This window comes from Falco punctatus (assembly GCF_963210335.1).
Source record: "Falco punctatus genome assembly, chromosome: 1".
In the NCBI taxonomy this organism is placed as follows: domain Eukaryota; kingdom Metazoa; phylum Chordata; class Aves; order Falconiformes; family Falconidae; genus Falco; species Falco punctatus.
This window is the reverse complement of record NC_137580.1, coordinates 44,031,149-44,043,711: the sequence shown is the minus strand read 5'-3', so window position 1 is coordinate 44,043,711 and position 12,563 is coordinate 44,031,149. Positions and strand designations below refer to the sequence as shown.

Here is a 12,563-nt window from a genome sequence, read left to right as displayed (position 1 = left end):
GCACGACATGACAGTAGCCTCACTTGAACATTCTCCTATTTTCTGTGCATTTAAATTAGACCTTGTTCAATCTCTTTTAGACAGGTATGTAGAGATTTCAAAACAGGCCATGGTAACAAGATGTCATTTCAGTGAATTTTGAAGCTCACTCACAACTAGAAATGTTCAAATATCACAAGGCATGAGAATTAGTCAGAAATGGACAAATGCAGAACAAACATTTCATGGTATTTCAACTCTCATTATTTTAACCAGTTCTAGCTAGGAGACCAGGTGTCAGGCACACCTGCTCATACCAAGAGCACACTATTTTGCGTACACATGAATAGTCAAAACTTGGTTTTACAGCTTAGCCACTAAGATAATAACTCCAAGTACTCATAAAATCTGTGCACTAGGGCACTGTTACAGGCTTCAAACCACCAGGAAGAACAAAACCTATTAAAGTAAGAGACACCATTTCCTGCTGCACACACACACCTACAGGTAGATCTCTCGGGAGTGGTCAATCCTTGTCCAGCCTCAGAAAGTCAGTCTCTGCATGGAGTACAGACATTCAACATGGGGAAACAAACTGTGGTTTTGCCAAAGGCAACACTGATTTTTAACTTCTTTAATGAACTGGGAAGGCAGTGTGCATATGAGAATCATCAGTCTGGTTCAGCAGTTTCCAGTTTGAGACACCCAGGCTCCTGCAGATCTACAAACTCCTCCACAGTGCTTGTAGAGGGTAAATGAGCAAAGGAAGCCCAATATTACTGTAAAGAATCCATGCACTCGCTGGAAGATTTTTAAGGATCCACAATGATACAAAGGTTCAAAACCCCTGGTCTATTAATTAAGCTACCTACGTGCTTTCATAGAACCCTTTATAATCAACAGCTGTGTTTGCAAACTATCCTCTCATAGATAAACAGAAGTAAAGATAAACAGAAGTAAAAACATTTGGACAATTCGCATTTAGAAATACAATTAATTATAAATGGACTGGTGAGTTATTTATTAGAAGTATGGAAAAAAGCTGACTTACTCTAGATAACACCAGTAAGTTTCTACATGACTGTCTGTACTTTTATTAATTCTGGAGACATCTCCCTCTGTTTATTATTCAGCATTGTGCTGATGAAACTGAATTTCTGCATAGTTGCTCTTTCCTAAGAACTCACAACAGGTTCAGAATCCATCCATAAGGATTAAAGAATTCTGGAAATTTTTTGCTTTTCTTTTCTGAGAAAGAAACCATGAGAAATTAGGTCAAAATAGTCAAAGACAGAAGACTACATCAATCATAGCATGCAAAAATTAACCACCTCAAAATTACGAATAGTTTCTCAAGGGAGGTGGGGTGATCTATGCACCAGTCTGAACAGCTCAGCAGAGCTGTCAGTTAAGCCAGAGCCTGAGAATAAATGGGCTTCTGTAATGAATTAAACACAGATATGTAGGCAATATGAGAATTATTACATTCTAGCTGATGGTATTCTGCACCCTTGACTGGATATGAAGACTTTCAGGAAAGAGAGTCCCCTCTGGGGACTCCTGATGGGCTACTGGAAAAGACACAAATACTGAATAATGCATTTTAAAAGAACTGGGTGTTTCTATTTAATTTCCTTGTAGTCAGAACAGCTGATCACCTGGCAAAATTAAAAAGGCAAATATGAAAATTACTCATCCTACATGCAAGCAAAAGCAAGAAAGAACAAACGAACCACCACCAAAATCCTGTAGGCACACCCCTTGCTCTGTGATTATACCACTTGAACAAGAAGCTGAGATGCTGAATATACTGCAACATTTTATGTCCATAATAATGTCCTTTGCATCTCTACCAGACATGATCAAAAGTCTTGTCATCCTGCTTCAACGCCAGGAAGAAAGTTCCGTTTACCTCTACCACTATGTTACAATAGTGACTTTAAAAATAAAAATATGCATTAATTTACATTTTAACCTCATTCAAAGAGGATTTTCATTTGTAGATCATTTACTGTGTGTTTTTTAAAAGTCATAATTACTACAGCTGTCTAGAGACTGACCAGACAGCGTGAGCCATAGCTGAGTCTGGAAAAGCAAGAACGTTACGTGTTACTCCTTTACCAACATGCAAAGCAGCTCTAGAAACTACTACTCATCCTCCTTGCCAGCCAAAGAAGTGCACAACAGCAGCTGGCAAGCAAGAAGAAAGGCAGAAAAAGAAAGGTGATGAGATCATCAGCTAATAGGAGAAAGAGCATGCTGCTGTCTATGGCTCTACAGAAGCTCCACACAGGAGTAGCGGGCACCTACACTGGTAAACAAATTACCACTGAACCTAGATGCTTTGCATGTGGATTTCCAGAAGATAAAGAAACAAAGCCGCAAAACATTGTTTCCTTGTGTATGGACTTTAGCTTTCTTCAAGGAATTGATCTTGCTGGCTCTAAATGACAAATTCACATCTGAATTTATGTCAAACATATAAAGAAATAATAACTGTATCCTCTTTTTCCTTTGACAGTGGTGGCTATCACATTACCAGCTTATGCCACTCCATAAATTTCATTTACAGGCACCGGAAAATAAAAATAATCTTCAGAGTCCCTGTGCTCCCATACATCATCATAAAGTGTTCAAAACCAACTCAACCAACAGCTTCTTGTGCTAGCTGAGCCAGAACTGTATCCCTCCCCCTACTGCTTCCCTGCAGCCCCCATGGAACAGACACACAGACATTCAGGGTCAGGAACCTGAAAAGGGTCCTTCCTGCTACGCAGCCAGCAACAACAGAGCAGGGGAATGCTCCAGCCCTGCCTGTGGTCACCAAACCCGTCCATGAGGCATCCTTACTCTCATACCGTCCCCTGCCTAACCATCGAGCTGATGAATTAGCTGTACAGGTTCCACAGTTGCCTAACAGGTGAAGGAGAACGGGCAAGGGAGGGTAATCAAGAATCAGAACAGAGAAATTATGATTAAAAAAAACCCCGGCTCTGCAGGAATGAGGTCTAGAAAAAAACATGGGAAGACCTCTGAAAGGACTCAAAAGAATCCAGCACAGAAGTTACCCAGGCAGGACTTACGGTGGGGAAAGGAGCAAATGAAAACTCAAAAGTGATGAAAAGTTGAAAAGCAAGCATGAAAAAAATAAATTTGACATGTCTAGTGGGTTTTATTGTGGAAAAACGGACAAATAATGTTCAGCAAGTAAATTATTCAGTAAATTCCACTGAATTTTTTCTCCACAGTTATTGTGGCCAACTGAATAGCTGTGCAAATACTCCCAGAATGATGACAACATTCATCACACTAGATATATCAAACACATCCTATCTGATCTGCTCTTACAAAGCTAGGTGAAAATACATTATGAATAAAATTCTGCAAGCAACAGACAACAGAGAACTACCATATTTTACTCTTTTGAGCTGCAGGGGGAGGAAGGAGGGTTTTTCATGGCATATTCATGCTGGTATTTGTCAACTAGCTTGGAGATGTGTAAACTTCCTTTCAACACTCTCTCTGCTTGAAGAATGCCCTTCTGTATGATTTAAACCTGAAACTTAAGATTCAATAAACTCCAAATACATCTTTCCCAAAACACAAATGCCATTTTGACTGTGAAGGTAATCTTTCCTCTCATTGTCTATTTTAGAGTGAGGCCTGATGTGGTGACAGCGTAGGTCTAATAAATCTCGATCATCTATTTAAGTAGAAAACATGAAGTGAGGAGACCAGACAAACCAGGCAGGAGAGCTGTCAACTGAACAATTAACTGGAGAAGAATTCTGATTGCCTGATGTAGCTGTTAGTAGGGAACTTATGCCTTAAAAAAACCTTCTTACCAATACAGAAGTCAATGCAAAAAAGCATTTTTACATTTTGGTCTAGATTACTTGTGTTCTCAAGAGTGATGATAAATTGTTTCTGAATCCTATCTGCAGAAGTCTTTCTTTTCCTAAGTGTTTTCTTATTCTCATGCAGCCCTGGGGAAGCATGCTCTAAAATTGGCAGGCCCACACGGTTTGGGGGAAGGCTAACTTTAAGCTACTGGAGTATGCTGTAGAAGCAGCCTGCTAGCCTGGGAAGCAGCGCACTGAGATCTTGCCTTTGTCAAGAGGCAACAGAGATCTTAAAAGTGCTCTAAGCCCCTTAGATAAACAGAAATTTAAACTGGTTGGAACTGAGCATGTCACGCAAACAAAAGGAAGAGCAACACCAGAAGCACCTCTCCTGTGCCAGCTGGGAGCATCTATACCTAATGCACTTACTTCAGACATTACACAAGCTCTTACAATACCAGGGCCAAGTACTTGCATAGTCTGTGTACTTAAGTGTGTGCTGCTTTGTTTGTTTTCTGGTTCTGAAGCACCTGGTTTTTCAAAAGCAATCCACAGAACAACAGGGCTTTTTTCTTCCTGTCTGTGTAGGAACTCTGTCACCTCCAGCCTTCCTTGTTTTTTTCGAACAAATTCATGCCTTGTGATCTCCCTGATGTAGTTTACCTTTGTCACCATCTCTCTGTTACACACTTTTACTACTAGTTAGCTAACCTCATAAACTCCTCCTCTGAAACACATTTTGGATGTGATAAATACATAAAAATAAATTATCAAATTTCTATACCTGTACCAGCCAGATCCCATCTTTTGTGTCTTCTACAAGCTCATAGAAGTGCATTTCACCACTAAAGTTTGTACTGGAAACCGATTCAGAGGCCTCTTCCTCCTTAAGAGCAGAATAAAGCTCTCCTTCCATGAGGTCTCCTGAAAGAGAGACAATTGGAGAAATTTAATTAAAATAGCACTTGAAAAGGATCACTTCATAAATTCCAATAACAATTTAACTAGCTATATACTTTGCATGGTTGCTCAACGAACCTTTTTGGTACAAAGGCAGCTAAACTTTAAAGTTATTATAATTCTGTCTACAGTTACATGACTATGAACAATTTGACTTCAGCTGTCAGACCACAGAAGACATGAACGCTATGTTTCTGACTACACAGATGTACGACACATGCAAGCAAGCGCACAATAGAATAAATGAACATCTTCTAAGCCTCACTGTCTGAAAATAATAATATTTAGTGGCCAAGAGCAATTTTAATCAACGTATCTTTGCTTGCATTTCACAGAATAGTAATTTTGCAACAGCCAACTTCTTAACACTGATAATTCAAACAGAATTCCAAAATTTCAGTCGATAATTTTGCACCAAACCTCCCCCGTGTTGATAGTCCCATTGCCTGTAAAAATCTCAGGTAGAATAATTTAGCTGTTGGCTTCTGTTTGTACAGTAGGAAAAAGTTCCCTTGAACTCCAATCCTAGCAATGTAAAGAGCTCACAGTAAAATCATCTGATAATGTTTCGTTTGTAATTTCATTTTGTTCCCAAGTACTGTTGCACAATCATTACAAACGCTGTTAATGACAACTAGCATTCTAGTAAGCATTAAGCTTGAAGAAATGAAATCTTGTACAAAAAGGCTCTTTCCTTTAAAGTATAAAATAAAAACCCCCACAACTGTCACAGCGGAAACCCTTGAGGGGTTTTCAAAAGTATTCATAGAATTTAAAAAAACCCAACCAACAACAAAAAAAACAAAACCGGAAAAATGCTGCAAAGCCTGTTGGTATGAGAAGTGTTTCCATGGCATTTGAAGAAGTCGGTTAATAGAGTCTGTTTGGAGTTAAACACTTCCCTGCAGCATTTGCAACCCAAACATCATGACATCATGAAAGTACCTGACAGCCAAGGAGTGAAATCGCCTGATGCTTTTTACCATTGGAGCAGCAAAGCAAATAAACAACATAAATAAACAATGAACAATAATAGCAAATGAGATTTAAATGCGTGACATTAATATCAATTATTAAAAACAGCGTTTTTAAGGTTATGGTGCTCACTGTATTCGTCCAAATCCTTTCCTCTTTCTGCTTGGACAAACGAGCCCCTCGTTGCCTATCCCGATCACTGGGATTTCTCTCTCCTGGATCAGCAGCCCTTCGAGCATTGATTTAAAAGCAGCTACTCACATTTTCCTGTTTGGCTGGCACTACAGCTATTACATCAGCCCCATCTCCCAGTCCTTGGGGCCAGCTCCCTCCGGCTGCTCCAGGCCAGCATCCTTACTTCCAAGACACTTCTGCCACCCCCTCCATCTGCACCGCTCTCCATCCTTCGCTACCCATCGCTCCCCGCAAAGTCCACCTCTTTCACCTGCTCTTCCCTACTTCTGAAACGCCTCCCTGCCTTTTTCCAAGCCATTTTTTTGTACGTAGGATCTACTTCTGGTCCTCTTCTACAAAACCACCGCATTCCTCGGTACCCGATCCCTTCTGCTCCTCAGCTATCGACCCACTGCCCCCCTCAGTGTCTATCTTAGCGGCAATACCCGTAATAACACCAGGAAACGGGCGGGGAGAGGAATACACGGGGCACGGCCGCCACGGCTGTGAGCCGTAGCCCACTGCGTGCAGGGGGCTCTCCCCGCCCCGCTTCCCACGGCAGGCGGCACCGGCGCTGCGCGGCCGCCACCCGCCACCCCTGACCCCGTTTGCCCGCCGCGACCCGGCTGAACTCCGCGGGCCGGGCCGCTTCCCGGTGCGAGGCCTTCCCTCCGCGCAGCCCATTCGGGCTTAACACGCCGCCGCCGCGGTTTTTTAACGTCGCCATCCCCGAGCTCCGCCGCCGCCTTCCTCCATTTAACCGCCCCGGCGTCCCGGTCCTTGGCGGGGGACGCCGGTGGCTGCCCAGCCCGGCCCCGCCAAGGCGGGAAGCGGCGCCCCGCTCTCCAGCCCAAGGGCAGCAGGAGCCCCGGAGGGGTGACCGGCGGCCGCCTTCCCCACGCGTGAGGTCACGGGGGAGAGGGGGGCGCTCCGCGTACCTGACTTCTCCACCAGCTCCCGCACATCCTTCTTCTCGGGCAGCCCCGAGTGCCCCAGCCCCCGGCACTCCAGGATGGTCCGCAGCTTCCTGAAGCTCAGCGCCACCGGGTCCACCAGCTGCGTGGCGAAGAAGCCGCTCTCGTACCACGCCACGGCCTCGAACACCCGGGCCAGGACGAAGAGCGCCAGGAAGTAGAGCAGCAAGCAGCACAGCTTCACCCACATCTTCCCGCCGGGGGCTGCCCGCCGCGGGGCCACAGAGCCGCGCCGGAGGGCCGGGCCGGGCCGCGGCGGGGAGGGAGGGGAGGGGAAGGGAAGGGAAGGCGGGCGGGGGGGCGCTGTCAGTGCCGCGGGGCCCCGGCCCCGCCACCTCCCTCCCGCCGCTGTCCCCGCCCCGGCGGAGCCGCGGCCGCCGGTGGAGACATAACAAGTGACGTGTGCAGCCGGGGACGGCGGCAGCGGGCGGGGCGGGGGGCGGGAGGGGGCGCCCGGTGCTGCCCCGCCGACCGGCACCGCCCCCCGCCGTGATTCAGCACCTCGGGCCGAGCTCGGGCCGGCGGGCTTGGCTGTGGTTACGTCCCTGCCCCCGGCATCCGCTTGGGACCCAGCGGCTGCGCTCTCGCTGCAAAAAAAATAACGTACCGGTACCTCGGGTACGAGTTACCGGGGTGATGCGAGCCCCGCCGGCGTTTTTCCCGAGAAGAAAAATATTTACCCAGCCGGAATCACGTTGATGTGTTTGCCCAGTTTTAAGCCAGCCTAACGGACATGGTTTATTGGGATTCAGGCTGCTGCAGGCTGGTGGGTGTAGGTATGAGCCCCTCTCAACTTATTCCCACACACCAGCCCTGCTCCCAGCCCTTCGCTGGTGCTAAAGCAAATAATAAAGTGAAATCCATCGGCATGGATTGAAACTCGCATTCTGCGGCTTGGAGTTGATATCCGAGCTCTGGCAGGCAGCTCATTGATGGTCATGGTCATGGGCAACCACTACCACGACTTCTGACAATGCTTTAAATCGCGGCTGTTCTTGGCATCGGAAGCATGTGGAGTGCGGTGTGAATCCTCATTTAAGTGGATCACGCAAATAATCATCCCAGGCTATACAAGAAGTGTTAGGCTGCAAAGATATAATTTAGTCTGCTACAAAAAAACCACTAAAATCAAGATGCTTCTTTGAGACGAAGGCTCTCCTCCAAAGGAAACTCAACATTTCTTTTGTATCTTCAGTTATTTTAAGAATCCATAATTTGCATGAAAATTGCCGGCCATACAGATGAGCACAAAAATAGCACAGCTTAATTTTAAAAACACTGACAACCCCCCAGAGTGTACACGCTGAAATAATTTTGTACTATTGGATTTCAAAAAGAGACATTAATATTGACCTGTTTCTAGATTCAAATGGCCATGCTCCTCAAAGCCTTCAAAACACATTTACAGGGATCTCAGCATGCTGATATGATTTTAAAAGGGGGGAAAAAAACCCAAAACAAAACATCACAGGTTCAGCCTGTTTTGTCAGGCAGCCACCATGGCCTCTTTAAGAACAAAAATCACGGCACTGTTTTCTTCAGCCATGGGCTCATTTTGTTTCTTGAAAGGGGAAGAGCAGAGGGACTGCATAAGTAGCTGCTCACAGACTAAGCCCTTACGGGCTGGAAAATGTTGTGCCTTACACTGGGAGTCACATAAAACTTTATTCTTCAGACTTTTTATGTGGAAAGGATTAGAGGTTGATGGCAAACCCTATCTCTGCTGATGCTGCTTGATTAAATACAAAGGGATTTCCACAGTTCCGTCGGGTTTGCAGTGAGCCTTGGGCAGTAGGTCCAGCTGGGCCAGAACATACCAGAGGCACAGCTCACGGGAGGCCGGGATGAAGTGCTGCTCTCTCCTTCAAAGCCGCTGCAGTTTGGTAAACTCCCCCTTCAAACAAGCTGGCGCCCATCACCCTATAATAAGAAAGCAGCAAAGCATCAGTAAGATGAATCCTTTCCCCTTGGCAAAAACCAAGAGAGTGGCTTTGTTATTGCAGCTGGCAGAGCCAAGGGACTTTCAGTAACACCCACACTCAACTTCACCTGTCATGAGGCCAGAGGCAGGCTCTCCCCGAGCCCTGAAAACACACCCCAGGAGCACAGTTCTTTTGAAAAAGCTTTACGAAGCCCCATTTCTTTTGTCACGTGCAAGAAGTTGCCCGATTTCTCTACCTTTTGTTTCAAGTGAGCCGCTCGAGTGTATGTGAAGCGATGGGTGGGAGGAAGAGATGGGAGTTAGGTGTTTGAAGAGGAACAATGTATATTTAGTTTCAGTTAGAAAACATATTTTTTGGGGAGTTTCTTGGTTTCTTTTTCTGCAGAGTTTTCTGCACCATAGAACCCTCTCGACCCCATCCCTGGGCTTCTCCCCTGTAAGTCATTCGGGGATGCCCTCACTTCCTCCGGCAGGAAAGCACCTAGCAACAATTACGAATCCATGCTCACAGCTGAACTATTTGCAATACCAACTGCTGGGAAGGCTGTCACCAATGTGTCACTTCCTAATGCTCATGGGCTGAGTTAAATCAATTCTTAACATTGCCCAGTGGTAAATGATGACGAGTCCCCTGCAGAGATAAAGCTAATCATCTGCCAAAACTCAAAAACCCTGGAGTCGTTTCAAGAAAGTAAAAATAGTATTTGAAACCACTACTCAACCCCCTCCAGAACAACCAAAAGCAAAGTAGCTACCAACACAGAAGCAGCCAGGCAACAAGACGAGGCAGGGGCAGAGCTGCAAATGAAGAGCAGGGATGGGTATGACCAAGAACTGCAGGTGATGAGTTGACCAAAGGCCTGGCAGAGTAAACCTAAACAGATTCAGTTCCTTTCCCAGGCTCTCTGGCTCTCTCTTTCCTCCCTACCTTTATATCCTTTATTTACTAAGCTGACCCTAGCAGAAAATGTGTATTTTCTAGATAACAGCCATTATTTTTTGGTTTCCAGTTGCAACTCACAACATCTTTGACATGTCACCTGCAAACAATTTTTCAGGGAGCTTTAATTATCTGGAAAATCTAAATATCTCAACAGTGAATTAAAATTAATTTGGGCTGAAGACAGAGATGACACACGCTGACATTTTTAAAGACCCCAGGGTTAACTCTACCTAATTAACAACATTAAACAGTCATCCGTCAGACCTGTGCTCACAGAGCAAGTATTACAACTGTGAAAAGAATGAAGAATATAAATTCCACCTTTAAACAAAAACCTGAAACAGGGGACTGCTTTTAAAAAATTTTGGCAGCAAAAATATTTTACTGTGATTTATAAGAGAATGAGAACAAATCCAGAGAACTGGGACAGCCATCTTTTCCTGTCAGACAGCCAAATCTGAAGTCTCTGTTGCCCGTTGATAAATGGCAAGGATTCCCCCTCCTCCCCCATCCTCTCCTACGAGCAGTTGCTGACTGCACAGTTTGGGAATACCAATAATAATCCACTTTCCAGACTTCTGTGGGGAACATTGAGGAAAGTATTGTCATTTTGAAGTCAGTAAAACTGAGGACTGAAAATATTAATTCAATCCCTTACCATGTTAAAATATTATCATACCCTTTTTTTTGGACCGTTTTAATGCTGACATGTATCAAGATAAATTTCAGCAAACAAATACTTAAACTACCTGAAACCCAGTTTTCCCATGAGCCAGCCAACTCTATAAACACAGCTGTTAGTAGTTCATTAACTAGTCTCTTGATGTACTTCTTAAACAACATAGGTGCATCTCAACACCTTTTTGTGTAATAGGAAACCATGACTACTTGTTTTTTTCTGATATTAACTAAACCAACAAGCCTGTACAAGAGACTCGAAGAGTGACAACAGCAGCCCAGACACTATTTTGTTGTGTGCAGTGGAATTTTAAATGAGAAGTTGTTTCCTACTATCTACAAGTGGCCCAATGGAAATAGATTTAATACATAGGTGTTATTGTTTAATACAGTGGCCAATATCTACACCTCAGCTAAAAGCACCAGCTATTTGGGTGAGGCAATCCTGATGTGATCAGGTAGTGATTCACAGCAATTCAGGTCAGACAGGACCTCAGCAGGTTATGAAGTCTGACTTCCTGCTCAGCACAGGGTTTGCTGCGACATCAGAGCAGGTTGCTCAGGGCTTTATGCAGTCTACAGTTTTATAACAGTCACCCCTTCCCCCCTTGTGGCCATCTTCCTTGCCTACAAACATGCAGTAGTCAACAGCACAGAAATGTACATCAATCAAGGCCAAACCAACTTACAGGAGCACAATACATTTAATGAAAGCTTGAGTATAAAGACACTTTTTCCCTGGGCAGTTGGTATTTTCTTCTTCTTTTTTTTTTTTTTTTTTTTTTTTTTTGTAACAGTGAAAAACTATCTGTTGCCCCTGGAGAAGATAGGCTCTGTTTAATGACAAAATAAAATAATAAAATAAAAATTAGCAGACTTTTTCTTGAATGTGCTGAGATGACCAAGTAGCCCATAGTGGTAAAGAACTTAAACCACTGTGCTCATGACCTAAGAAACAAGATCTGTGCATGTCTAAGCATCATCTATGAATACATAAAGAGGAAGAACACAAACAAGGAGCAGACTGGGCTTAAATCTGACAGAATGACAATGACTTGTAAGCACCTACAGAAGTAATGTATTCTGTGAGAATACAGATTGCTTGGTTTTCTTGTCCTGTTCTAGCAGTATAGACACTACCCCAGACTTAGACCAAATGCTGCTTTTTGCAGTAAACTTTGTCCCAGTTTATTAGGGGCTTTGATTGTGCAGTGGCACAGAAATCACATAGTTGTATCTGGCTTCTGACACAGCTTCCAAATCCAAAGTTGTATTACATTAACTGGATGGTATGCGAGCCAAGACATTTCTTTTGAGTGTATTTTTACAAGATGCTTGCCAATCTTGTAAATGACTTGTGTAACTTCAGTCTGTAAATCAACCCAAAACTCCAGAGGAAGTTTACTGACCAAGTTAACAGTGTAATGACAGGCTGAACACTCTGTGTCCGGTACGGCAGGCTTCTTAGCGCAGCCCTCACTCTGTTTAAAGCTGCTCTCCGGTATGTACTTGTGAAGTGTTTGGGGCTGCTGCCAGATGCGTCCCCCACAGCCTGCACGGAAGCGAAGCCCCTTCTGCCCCCGGTGCCACAGTACTGCGCTGACACCCCGCCGCGCCTGCCCGCCGCCCGGGGCTTTACCTCAGCGCTGCCACTACACTCCCCCCCAGCGGCCCTAGCGCAGGCCTCAGCCTGCGGCGTCCCAGACGCTGCGCGCCGCTAGGCGCCAGCACAAGGCGTGGCGCCGCCCGCCCCGAGAGCGAGAGGAGCCGCCCCAGCCCCGCGAAGCCTCCTGCGGGGCCGGGGAGCTGCCGGCCCCAGGACCACCCGGTCGCCGCCGCCGCCGCCACCACCGCCCCCTCCCCAGGCACCCCCACCCGCCTCTGCGTCGCCGCGGCAACAGCGGCCTCCCTCAGGCCCCCGTTCTTAGCTGCCTACCTGCCTGCCTGAGTCATAACTCCTCAAGGATCCCCTTGCCCCAGGCTGATCTCCCCACCGCCTGCCCCAAGGGCCGTCTAATCGAAAAGTCTACAGCCCTGCGCCGCCCGGGACCCCCGAGGGCACCCGGTAGAAGTAACCTGACCCCCACCTGGCCCCC

General features: G+C 45.6%; 1 protein-coding gene across 5 annotated transcripts in view; it reads right to left on the bottom strand.

The window, feature by feature from the left end:
* LOC308068803 (charged multivesicular body protein 3) overlaps window positions 1-12,548 on the bottom strand; it is a 40,236-nt gene extending 27,688 nt beyond the window's left edge. Inside the window, exons 1-5 of one of the 5 annotated variants that reach the window (XM_080400045.1) lie at window positions 12,404-12,548; window positions 8,722-8,824; window positions 7,789-7,989; window positions 6,869-7,491; window positions 4,606-4,745 (exon numbers count right to left, since the gene is read on the bottom strand). In XM_080400045.1, the coding sequence (XP_080256171.1) occupies window positions 4,606-4,745; window positions 6,869-7,491; window positions 7,789-7,850 (825 nt within the window). In that variant the 5' untranslated portion in view covers window positions 7,851-7,989; window positions 8,722-8,824; window positions 12,404-12,548. Of the gene's footprint in view, window positions 1-4,605; window positions 4,746-6,868; window positions 7,500-7,788; window positions 8,825-11,156; window positions 11,278-11,876; window positions 12,346-12,403 lie in introns of those variants that run through there. The other 4 variants (XM_080400044.1, XM_080400049.1, XM_080400046.1 and 1 more) reach the window with 4 other exon arrangements.
* Between the last annotated feature and the right edge of the window lie 15 nt (window positions 12,549-12,563).